The sequence below is a fragment of the Vanessa cardui genome, chromosome 5, assembly GCF_905220365.1.
Source record: "Vanessa cardui chromosome 5, ilVanCard2.1, whole genome shotgun sequence".
NCBI lineage: Eukaryota > Metazoa > Arthropoda > Insecta > Lepidoptera > Nymphalidae > Vanessa > Vanessa cardui.
The window spans coordinates 14817139-14830822 of NC_061127.1; the positions used below are offsets into that span (position 1 = coordinate 14817139).

At 36.0% G+C, this 13684-nt stretch overlaps 1 protein-coding gene across 2 annotated transcripts in view; it reads left to right on the top strand.

Annotated features, from left to right (window-relative positions):
- LOC124530041 (forkhead box protein K1) overlaps nucleotides 1–13684 on the top strand; it is a 64987-nt gene that overhangs the window by 37472 nt on the left and 13831 nt on the right. For both annotated transcript variants that reach the window (XM_047104016.1, XM_047104017.1), the window contains exons 2-4: nucleotides 10941–11101; nucleotides 12701–12840; nucleotides 13481–13575. In XM_047104016.1, the coding sequence (XP_046959972.1) occupies nucleotides 10941–11101; nucleotides 12701–12840; nucleotides 13481–13575 (396 nt within the window). The remainder of the gene's footprint in view (nucleotides 1–10940; nucleotides 11102–12700; nucleotides 12841–13480; nucleotides 13576–13684) is intronic.

Sequence of the window (13684 nt, forward strand, 5' to 3'; positions counted from 1 at the left end):
GCCCTGAGCTCGGGTTTAAAGTTCGTCCTGAGGGTGTCTCCTATGAGATCGCACCTCGGCCCAGAACGAAGTCGATGGGGGGGGGGGGTAACTTTCTAGGTATAGCGGCTTGATATAAAGTCGATCCACAGATTCCGAGGTTCTGAGTTCAACACCAGGTGACCGACAAAGAGTTCCGTTGAAAAATTCTCAGTATTAGTCCGAAGTCTAAAAAGTAGAATACGTACTGGTGTACGTACGTACAATACCATGCCTCGGAACTTATACGAAGCTTTTGGTCTTACGACTGAACTCTCCGATTTTGTTGGATTTGCCGCACCATCGGATTATGGGTAGCAGAATAGACAGTACCTACATGAGTGTTTAGACACACACATTTGCTCACTCAGGACATCATCCTGTATGGTATTTGGGCGTTGGTTGATCTCCCATGTGACTGGTCGCTGAGACGAAGAGGTCATGATAGTTTGTACTTTATATGCGTTATCAATATAACCTAGCTGATAAGAACCACATTTCTATTATATGAGAAATATTCGTATTACCTACACGTTGCTATCACTAATAATTTCCTATTACATATAGCTTTTTATACATAATATTTATGTTTCTTGTCAAGTGGTCAGAGCGCGTACATCATACCCGATGGTTGCGGGTTCAATGCCAGGCAAGCGCCACTGAATTTGTATGTGCTTAATTTGTGTTTATAATACATCTTGAGCTCATGATGTCTCATTATGTTTCTTAAACCAAGTTTAGCAGCACTAGTCCCTAACAAAACACGATGATACGATATTATGACGTGTAATAATTTACATGTTAATATGTGTCGCATATAACTTTTTGTCAATTCACGATGATTTCTCTTTTTCTTGTAATGAGTTTTGAGTTTGTTCTTACTGACAATGATGACGATTTTTATGTTGAGGTATAACCGTGAGAAATTAGGAAGTGCGTATGTTACATGTGTTGTATATAATATATCGAAGTCTACTGAACTTAAACGAATTGTCCTCTAGTCGAATATAGATTTGCCAATCTGGACAATCCCCGTGTGTCGTTTTCACTCGTCCCGGTTCGAATTCAATTATCGATAATGACTCTATCTGAGTTACATAGAGGTTATCTGCGCAGCTTCTAGAGTGAATTGATCACCATTGAGATAGATGTGTATACTTTGTTCTAAGCTTCTTTCAAAGAGTTAAATGAATCTGTAATACCTAAGTGCGTTGTCACACTGTAAAATATATAAAATTGCTCAAATATATTTGTACTTGTGTTGGCTTCGCATGAGTGCAATGATATGACATCACTGTAGAAACTTCAAAAAATTATCAGTATTTCTTTACTTAATTGTCCATACATAAAAACCTTCCTTTCGAATCACTCTATCTATTAAAAAAATCCGTATCAAAATCTGTTGCGTAGTTTCAAAGATTTAAGCAAACATAGGCATGTAGGGACAGAGAAAACGACTTTGTTTTATACTATGTAGTGATGAGCTCTGGTATGCTCTATCGCCACACTTGAGAAATGTAACATTGATCAACTTCACTTCATTCTAGAGCCAAAACCCAGGACCTTAAACTGAAATTAAGCACTGATTTTCCTTCAAATCTGCAAAAGGAATAGGTATTTTTTATGAAGAAACGAATGATACTTTTAACTTCTTATTTCACCATGATTTTATCTTAATCTTAAACGGAGATAGTTGTAAGGTTCTAAATTAAGATCGTTATTTATATTAATACAAGTATTTAAAACGGGATAATTACTATGTTTTTTGTTTTTGTTTTGTGATCATCGACGTTATCTCGTGAGCAAGACATTCGTAGATAATGTCGAAACATCGAGCTCCAACAAATAAAGGTAAAAAAACATGGTAAATATCTCGTTTTAAATACGAAGATAGTTAGTTCTATCCAGATCAGCCCTTAGGCATTTTAATTCACTGCTTGGTCGGGGTAACGGAAAATATTGTGTTTAAATTACCATATGTAAGAAGACTGCTACATTAAGTAATTATTGCCCAGCGGTGTTGCATTATTGACATTCATTCATGTCACACCTCCTCCAGACCTCCGTGGTAGAGTAGTGTGTACACCAGTTTTCATGTCCCGGGTTCGATTCCCGGCCGAGTCGATGTAGATTACCATTAGTTTTCTATGTTGTCTTGGGTTTGGGTGTTTGTGGTACCGTGGTTACTTCTGATTTTCCATAACACAAGTGCTTTAGCTACATACATTGGGATCCGAGTATGTGACGAGTATGTGACGTTGTATCATATTTAATTTAAATTCAAACTCTATCTTAACTTATGTAGCTATATTATTCTTTAAGTGCAATGTGTTTTGTGAACAATAACAACAGTCGTTTCGATACTGTAACGCTGGCCTTAGTCTAACGCCATACTACACGCTGCAGATAAAACTTTTGTTTACATACAAACGATCTATTTTCGCCGCTCGTTCGTAAACAGCGTCGAACCGTCCGCAATTCTTGATAAGATACAGCGAGCGATAAGTCATTAATGTTCCGTGGAATTGTTTTAAATCGTTTTAAACAATGTATACAACTTGGATATGATTATTATAGTACGTGCAACTCAGTAGATATGAGTCTTGCTCTTTTTTGCAGATCCCGAGATACGATACATGGATACAAAACTCGGGTTCAATCTACATTAATATTATATATGTGAATGTAACTCTATCTATCTGTCTGTCTGCCACTCTTTCACGACCAAACCACTAAACTTGATGAATTTTTTATGCCTATGTTTTTTGCCTAACACATGACAACCAATACGCGAACGATATCTAGTAAAATATATTGGGTAAAAACTCTCTAATATAAATTAAGAAGTGCTGCTATAAATAATAGTAAATTTCAAAACACATTCAAAATATAATTCATTAAATTATAAAAATTGTCGTTTAATGTTTCAACTAATTTTCAATTCCAACTTCGTACATTTATAATTCTTACAATGTTTATAGTACGACATAACTTAGATTTAGCATCGGCAAAACTCGTAAAACCGATCACATCCGAATTAAGTACGCTATACCAAATTATCAATAATTGTTTCTTATGCGAATATGATCTTTACACAAACGTAAAAACTTGTCGTGACACGTCGATTTACATACACTTGCTTTCTCGGGTTGAACTGACGCGAGAATCTATAGCGATGAAAAGCGTCGAAGGCGCGATAGGGAGCTATTTCTATTGGTTGTGTAAATTGGCAGTAGTCTTGTTGCCGATGCTACATGTATGTTGTGTCGTACTATAGTCTCCCACTTGCCTGTCTCGAAGTTGTAATTTTCATAAATCCTTTCTTAGTCAGCGTCTACGTCGCGAAAGGAGTATTTATGCTAAATGCCAATCGGACATAAAGTTTCGGAAATATCCTGATGAGTCAGTCAGTATTTCGCTTTTATATGTAGGCTATGTATAGTCAGAGTAAGAAAATCTTCGTCAGTTTTCAAATTAATTCCTTTGTCGAGTCTTAATACCTTTTGAATTTAAATCATGAAATCATTGCGATGTAATATGTCGCTCTCGATCGGTAAAGCAGATTATCGCTCATAGTTAGCACACGAAAATAGATCTTAAGGTGACGAACCTTTTCTTACCCCAACTGTACATGTCACCAGCAAGTAAGACGACGTTGAACCAAGTACAAAGCTAAGCAATAATCTTCGTTAGATCGTCTATGGTCAAAGTTATAATTATGATTAAATTTGTGTACTTTGCATGGAAATCACCCTATCATTTAATCGTCATCTTGCATTATTTGTCGCCCGTGGCGTCGCTTTCGTTTAAGGTGTTAGTAGGTAGATTACACATAACAAATAGCAATCACATTTCTTTAATTTGCTTTATTTGGTCACTTATTGAAAACTTATTTAAATTTCTATCCATATACTATTATATTCTTTAGTGTTTTAAAATTACTAAACAAATATGCATAATATATTATTGTAAGTACCATTTTGGAATTTCATTCGCTTTGAAATCAGACCATTCACGAGTGCCATATAATTATTTTTTATTTCTATCGTTGTTAGCTTTGCCCTTTGGGGTGAGACATACAGCCTTTACATGAAATGGTTTCAATAAAGTTCAGTAATGGCTCCGGAACTGTCCCCCCGCTGAGCTGACGCGTCTTGTGTGGAAAAAGGATTCGGGGGCTTATCGTCGATATACCTACAGCGGATATAATATACTTCTCACAGATTTTTATATCTGTATACATAGTATGAAACAAAGTGCTTTCCGTCGATTATACGTGTTGATCTTATATATACTACGCAACAGTTCGCTTCAATAAACAAAGTGCTTCAATGTGAAGGTATATATGTATAAAACGTGCATATAGTACTAAAGATAACTCGAGGATTTCGAATTTCCTAGCAGGAACTTCGGACCCGTGTAAGGACGGGATGTACATATAGCTAGTATACTAATATCTTCTTCGGATTTTAACGGATTTCTTATGTGAAAAGACGACGGCCTTCTTTTGAACCACGTTTTATATTGAGTAAATATGATAATATACTAAAGTATTATTTTAAAAACCTCGGCATATTAAAAGTAGCAGATTCTGTCACATTGCTGGGTAAAGGCCTCCTCCACCATTCGACGAGAAGGTTTGGTGCTTAATCCACCACGCCTATTGGAGCATGCGTATTGATATTCAAGTCAATTTTTTATCCGTAGCCGGTATTTATTATAAAAACACATTTCAGAATGTTATACTTATAATAGAATAGATACTTTTACAAACAAAGACTGATGAATTTACATTGTATTGTATTGCCAGAACAAATGCGTGTTTTGTTACAGCTCAATCGATGGTGTGGAAGTAGCTTAAAGTTCAGTAACTAGTTTTGAGCTATACGTACAAAAAAGTGAAGATATATTGTAAATAAATTCAGCGTAATAAATATTGAATTCATTTCATAAATGATTATCTTGTTTACATTGCTTACTTTGTAACGGAGGGCGCTTCCTTTTACGGCAAATACGAGCGCGAATGATAACAAATGCAACGTTGAATGTAGTGTAGTACGACACAACTTAGATGTAGCATCGGCAAATTCAATAAAACCGATTGCTGCCGATTCACACAACCAATATAAATAGCTCCCTATCTCGCCATTTGACACTATTCGTCGCTACAGATTCACGCGTCAGTTCAACCCGAGAAAGCAAGTGCATGTAAATCGACGGGTAAAATTAAGGAATATATACATATGATATTGCAAGTCATTACGTTTGTGGAAAGATCATATTCACATAAATAAATATTGATAATTTGTGGTTGTTAATTCGGATGTGATCGGTTTTACGAATTTTACCGATGCTACATTTAAGTTGTGTCGTACTATACCAGTGTAGCGGTAGACCGTATCGATTTTATTTCTAGATACAGGGTCTACCTACTTATTCTAGGAACAACGTAATTGCTCGGTTATTGTTGACTCGAAACGGTACAGTAGACCGCATATCGACGTGAACGATGAAAATAAAATTCAACGAACGCAATGTATGATATTCAAGATAAGAAACGATTAAAATGTTTCACAATATTCGTGGCTCATTTTACTCTGGGTTTTTCCATAAGATCTGTGTCGCTGGTTTGTTGTACGTGCCGCGTTTTGTTTTTAATGCATTTGTTGACAATCGTGTTGCATTCTATCATTAAAAACATTGATTAAATTCATATCAGCAACGTTAACATAGATTAGTGCGAGTAACTATTGATCAAGATGTAATATCGCGTGGAATTTGTTCGACTGTTTATAAGTATATTTGATGAACATCACTGCGTGATATTTGGTCGGATTATGACGGATTATGGCTTGTGCCCGTTGGCTTTGTGCGAGCTCGTCTGCGAACGCACCCCATTTATTATCCTACCGCCAAACATATCAAATATTGCTTTTAGACAGAAATGCAATATGTATCTATCTCAGATTGTTTACATTTGTATATACAGTGTCGCACTACAAAAGAACAAAACGAACAAGCTATATTTATTATGTTAGTGTGCTAACAGCCATGCTTGACACTCGCCAAAGTTTATACTACTTTACTATAGTGCGTATAATTAGTAGCCAGCCGTTGGTCACTATTTTCACACTATCCATCGAGTCATATTAATAATGAAAGCCTGTCTTAAGTACACAACAACAACAAACAAAAACAACAGCCTGTAAATTCCCACTGCTGGGCTAAAGGCCTCCTCTCCTCTCACGCTGTTCCAATAAGGGTTGGTGGAATACACATGTGGCAGAATTTCTATGAAATTTGTCACATGCAGGTTTCCTCACGATGTTTTCCTTCACCGCTGAGCACGAGATGAAGTATAAAGACAAATTAAGCACATGAATCAGCGGTGCTTGCCTGGGTTTGAACCCGCAATCATCGGTTAAGATGCACGCGTTCTAACCACTGGGCCATCTCGACTCTTAACTACACATAAATACAAAATAGTAGTTCGTGATATTTGTCAGCTGCTCACTGTCCGGATGCATTTTACGGATCGCGTATTCGTAGTATTAATACAAGTACTTTGACCCGTCGTCTCAGTAGCGCCAGTGCGTCCTCGTGTTTATCAGCAGAGAGCACACAAACAAACATGACCTCGTCAATATTATTCGAGATGCAAAGCTGTGTTAATTAAAGCAATTACTTGAATGGGAGTAAACTTATTAACCTGACAGTCCAATGGAGATATATCATCACGTAGCGCTGTCTCAGCGCTTTATTTTCGGTTACAATATTCAAGGCGACTCGTTTTGCTTACGGCTAGTTAAATGAAGACAAGACGTAATTCAGGATCTTTATTTGCTTAAACTAGTAAATTTTTTGTTTTCGTTTAAGAGGTTGTTTGCGAGGTGCATTACCTTTAAAGACGAATCCTTCCTTGCGGGTTCAAAGATGTTTCATAGAAAATTTCACTATCGGATTTGTGGTTCAGCCGTGCATTTGATAGACGAGAGTTAGTTACTCACTCATAATATTAACCTTCCTCGGTTCTTCAAATACAATGTACACTTGAGGCCTTCGGGTCATATTGACCCGATGGCAAAAATATGGAGTAATTGTTTTGAATTAAATACAAAATCTAATATTTAAATCTTAATATTTTTAAATCATATTTATTAAATACGAATAAATTTACATTAAACAACTATATTATACTTATATTGCTCATTATCTTGGCAAAACGAAAGGCACAAAACTTCAGAATGTTTTGGACATATTATGTATTTCTTACATTTTTTACAGATTTTTGAAGATTTTACATCTTTCGAAGATGGACATACACTGCACCTTTTCCTTTTATTAGAACTCTGAGTAGTTGAAGTATTAGTTGTCTCGGTAACATCTGACTGTATTCGTACTTCATAGTACTAATTCTCGTGAAGCATTTGTCCGAAAAAGAGTTTGCCTACGCTCGATGTGATCATTTACCAATCCCATGTCTAATTTCTCTAGAAACTGTCTCCAGTCTGGATGGGTGTCACAGTATAATAAGAAATTATAGAAACATGAAATATCAATCATGTTATGAACTATTGGCCACCTTCTTGTCATTCGTTTACAACTATAGGCCGATACCATTCTATCTAGAAAGTCAACAGCACCTTTTCTTGTCCATGATCATTTTTGGTTTCTTCTGCTCTGAATGATGTATTTTATTTTTTTGTGATTTGTGCTCAACAGAATTACATTTTGATTTTTTTTAGGAATGTAAGAAACGAGGACCATTTTTGAATTGAATTCAACAGTAGATGAAAACACAGGTTTAGGATAATTCTCCATTTCACTAATTATTTTATCTTCAGAATTTATATCGTAGTTTAGAATTTGCGAAATCATAGAATTAGTCAAATTGTGAGCCATTTCAAACACTAGCGGAATACGTCCGATCCAAACAACAAATGAATCAAATAAAAATAATCGTCTCACGAAACTAATGCAATGTAACCTCATGCAAATGTAAACAAATATTTTTCTCAATTTACTTTCAACAATAACACATCAGTGATGATTGAGGTTTGACTAATATTTATAAATTGTAACTATATCCTTAGAATTCAACAAAGCATTATTGTTATCGAACACGGGCTTTTTTGACCCGAGGGTTTTTTTCATACTCGGGTATTATTGACCCGAGGAACCTAAGATGGAAAAAACTTATTCTAGCTAAGATAACAGACTTTTCTATAATTTTATAGTGCTTATATAGAGTGAATACATAATTAATAATTGTCCTAAAGTCTTAATAAATTATATTAAAAATTACAACTTTTATTGCCAGTTAAACATCAGATTCGGGTCAAAATGACCCGAAGAACCGAGGAAGGTTAATAAAGATATAAGTTAAAAGATAGAGAGAAGTGTTACTTTCAATAATACCTGTAAACTTAGTATATTATTTGAGAAATCATCATGAGAAACTACAGGTCCGTAGAACCAGACAAACCAACCATAGATTTACGTACTTTGTCAGATTTTCTAATAGCTCAGCTATATTGTGCACTTCTTCATTTATAATACAACACTATTCCAGTTAACGTTCGCTTTGACGTTCAAAACACAAATGTAATTATCTATTATGAATATTATTGATAATCAACCAATGGTATCGCGTTATTTTGTTGACAAATGTCAAATTTATTTGGCATTTTTTTCTGTTATGATTGGAATAATACATGTATGTATAGATCATGATTTCATCTTGAACGCAGTTACTACTTTTGCGAGTTAAAAGTAAAGCAGGTAATGCATCATCTGAAGATATGTGTTTAAGTATAGCGCGATTTATTTCTTGTACAGTGAAGAGCCAGTCTTATACCACTAATGGATGTTAACCAATTAAACGGTCTCATTACACAGTCGTTATGATGTATGAGCTGCTGATTATTTGTTTACATGTAATAGATCATTTTTTAATTAATTTAAGAAGTTAGTACAGCAAACAGGAAGTAGTTCGTATTTTTTTTTTTAATTAGCTATGTGCGACTAATGAACCATATAATCGTAAGGGGTGGTTATGCTCATAGACAGTAGTATTGTTACGATTATATCTATTCTTTACATCCTTGGGAATCCTCTGCTTTTTGTGTCTGTTACATTGGCTCACTCACCGGAACATAATAACCTTAAATATATATGTTTGACGGGAGACTATGTGACGACGATGGCTGCCTATCCAGCCCTACTACCAAGTAAATTGAAAGCTAACATATTTAGCTTCCAATGCTGATGTTGATGCAAAGAAGACGCTTTTTCTGATTGTGTTAGATTTGTCATCCTTATACGAGACCGAAACAGCATATGATATAGTGTGTGTGTGTGTGCGTAAACACTTATGTAGTATGGCCTACGGTTTTGTCTTGTTTTTTGGTAGACATCACGACCTCTTGTGAATTTGAATCATATGTTATGGGATGTGCAAGCAGAAGCTTCGATATTCTCTTTAAAAACTTGGACACTATTTTTTTTTATACAATATTAATAAAAATAACGATCGAAACATTAATTTGTCAGGACAAGAAGAACTGCTATCCTTTTTAAACCTAGGTGTAAGAAAGAGATAGCGTTAATCTTAGCCCGATCGAATTTACAGACTGAACAATAGAACAGGTTAAAATTAGCTGACAGGCTGACTTCGATCAACCTGCGACTGTAAACGCTCACGTCGATTCCACGAAATATATTTACCATCATTGTGATTTTATGTGATGGCTGTGTCACGTGACCATACCTAATGGCTTACACGTTATGTCAGCGACATAACCGACCTTAACACGTCGAGATATACTTTTAAAACTGGGTTTACGGCTTTTGATCATTATTCATTTTATATTTATACAAGCGAACCGCCCGCATTGGAACAGCGTGGTGGAATATGTTCCAAACCCTCTCCTTAATGGCAGAGGAGGCCTTATCCCAGCAGTGGGAAATTTACAGGCTACTTTACTTTTTACTTTAAGCGAACCGCCCAACTTTGCAAGGGCGTAATATATTGATGAATAAAATAATTATATTATCATTACATAACATAAAACAAAGTGGCTTACCACAGTCGGTCACAATAATAAAATTCCGTAGACATTTTTAACTTTGCCGTTGAGTAAATTCAAGTCGTTTGTAAAAAATACATTGGTAGAAAAAGCATATTATTCGATACAAGATTTTATAGATGATAAAAAAGCGTGGAGTTAGTAACTTGTTGACTTCCAAGCAGTTTTGTTTTTTTTTTTAAATGTTAAAAAAGAGTAACTACTGAGTTTCTTGCCGGTTCTCGGTAGAATCTACTTTCCGAACCAGTGGTAGCTTCACTTAATTGTAAAATGACGATTCAAAAGTGCTTGTAAAAGCTTACTTGAATAAAGTTTGATTTGTCTCTGTGTATGCTTAGATCTTTAAAATTACGCAACGGATTTTGATGTGTTTTTTTTAATACATAGAGTGATTCGAGGGGTAGGTTTTTGTCAATAATACACGGACAATATAGTAATGACACCGATCATTTTCGTAAACTAACATATCATTATCAGCATTGCATCCGCGCGAAGCCGGGGCAGGTCGCTAGCATAATTATAATTTATACATTCAAGAATATTGTAGTTAAACCAGTAAAAAAATATAATGATATTGTTATTTTTGGAGATTACCCTCTACATATAGTAAAACAAAATTATACACCTTTATAATATTAGTATAGTATGGAAAATGTTTGATATAAATAAATATAATATATAAACAATACAATTATACAGAAAAAAATTCCGATCTCGGTAAATGTATTTATTATACATATACTAACACGTTATTATTATTAGCTTCTCTGGGATAATTAAATCTGACATTAAAATGACACGGTTTTGTAATGTTTTTTTTTTTTTTTATTCCAGATGCACTCTACGCTTTCCATCCACAAACATTCGGTTAGAGTTCCAGTCTCTGGTAGAGGAGAGCGGAGGAGGGTCGGGCAGCTCTGGTCCTCCCCTACCTCCTCTTCGCATCTCGATACCGACGGACAATGATGGTCGCAGCCCTGCGCCTTCTCCTACTGGTGAGTTACATGACGATTGTATCAGTGACCCAATATTAACAGTAACCACCTCTTAATGTGCTACTGCTGGCCTGTCATACCTTTGAGTTTTCCATTTGGAATTAATTCCATCACGGTGTACCAATGCGGTTTTGTGGATGCATATGAGGCATTAATTATTTTTTTTATGGTATAAGTTGGCGGACGAGCATATAGGCCACCTGATGGTAAGTGGTCACCATCACCCATAGACAATGACGCTGTAAGAAATATTAACTATTCCTTACATCGTCAATGTGCCACCAACCTTGGGAACAATGATGTCATGTCCCTTGTGCCTGTAGTTACACTGGCTCACTCACCCTTTTAACCGGAACACAACAATACTGAGTACTGTTATTTGGCGGTAGAATAACTGATGAGTGGGTGGTACCTAATCAGACGGGCTTGTACAAAGCTTGGTGGTAGCACCAACTTATAATAATTAGACACAAACAGGTTACTTTTAGGGTCGAACTTAACCGGGCAACCTATAGGCAACAAGAAAAGAGAGGCAACATTAGAGATCCGACGATTTAACAATTTTAATGTAATATACATTTAGATACCTCGATAAAGTCAAATTATAATAATATTTACTAATAACTGTTTTAAAAGACGCTATCAAAAAAAGTAAATAATATTTTGACAAACTTTACTGATAGAAATCAAATTGTCTTTTTTAATTGGATTCCAGATTCCAATTCCTGTTATTTTATAGTATTTTCCTTCAACGCCGAACGCGAGATGAATTATAAACAACCCATAATCATCTGTTGAGACGCACGCATTCTAATCGCTGAGTAATCTCAGCTCAAATTAATAAATAGTATTTTGAACTATGTTATTATTGGTACTTACATTGTTTTTTAGAAGCTGATGAGCGCTGTGTAATATCGATTTATTAAACTCGAACAGCCGAGATGGCATAGTGGTGCATCTTAATCGATTATTGTGGGTTCAAACCCAGAGAAGCACCATTGAATATTCATGTGCTTAATTTATTTATAATTCATCTCGCGCTCGGCGGTGACGGAAAACATCTCGAGAAAACCTGTTGTCAGATTGAAGTTTTACCATATATGTATTCTACCAACCTGCATTGGAACAGCGTAGTGGATTATGTTCCAAACCTTCTCCTTAAAGGGAGAGGAGGCCTTAGCCCAGCAGTGGGAAATTTACAGGCTGTTGTTGTTGTTGTTGTTAAACTCGAATGTCATGCCGTACTCTAAAGGTGATAAAACAATTTTTGAATAAAACGAAAATAATCTAAGCTGATGATGATTAAAGAAACTCTGTCCTGCTTAAAGACGTTACCTCTTTTTTAATTGAAGGAATATGATCTATTCAAATCAAATCAAAATATACTTTATTCAAGTGGGCTTTTACAAGCACTTTTGAATCGTCATTTAACAATTAAGTGAAGCTACCACTATTTATATTGTTATCGATTAAAACTAGATTGTCCTACTGATCAAGTAACTCTGTTATAATGTTGCAATTATCTCGAATAAGCAAGACCATAAAAGAGAAAAATCTGGAAGAAAGGAACACGTCTTATTTATGACCTTGAAATTTCAGGCACAATTAGCGCCACAAACAGTTGTCCAACATCTCCCCGAGGGGCTGGGTCATCGGGGCGACGGCATCCCGACTTGGGTCTGGTCGCTCAGTACGCGGTCTTAGCGGAACACCAGCGGCCGACCTCTAATGGAACCGCTGTGAGTATTAAAGACATTATGTATTAGTTGCCATGATGCTGTAACGGTCCGTTTAACTCTTTGAGGGACACTATACTAGACACAATGCATAATTAACTGCTATAATGTCTAAAGACGTCTACTGCTTCATAAAGTATTAAAAGGTTGTATGTGTATTGTGATGCTGAGCTATAATAACCTGTATGAGATATGGTTAAAACTTTATGCATCTCTTTATTTGGATATTAATATTCCAATTGACAGCTTTTTTTTCTAGTAGTTTTGAGTATAAAGAAGAAATTTGAGAGGTCTCTATGTGAAATTCTTCGTAGCAACCTGGAGTCTGGAAAATTGGCGGGAGTCCCGCTTCGCAGACAGCACGTAAAGCTGATCGTGTGAATTGTCCCAACGGGTTATGAGAGAGTACACATTTGTAAAAAAACATTTGTGCACTATAATATATCACGCGTATTTTGCTAGGCTGATGAAAAGTGCCACCGTGACTGAAATTAGATGACTGTCGTCTTCAATGATCGTCATCAAGGTTTCAGAAGGTACGGTTGGTGTTTAGGAGTTCGGTGACCATTGTTAATGCACATTGACATGTCTTCGAAGGTACGATTGGTGTTTAGGAGTACAAGTTGCACCGTTCGTGTTTCAGAGTTCATCAGCTTCGGACTCCGCGTACAGCGCGCGCGACGCCCGGGATGCGCGTGAGCACCGCGAGGGCCGGGACGACGCCAAGCCGCCCTACAGGTACGTATAGTACGACACAACTTAGATGTAGCATCGGCAAAATTCGTAAAATCGATATCATCCGAATTGAGTACGCTATCCGAAATTATCAAAATTTATTTCTGATGCG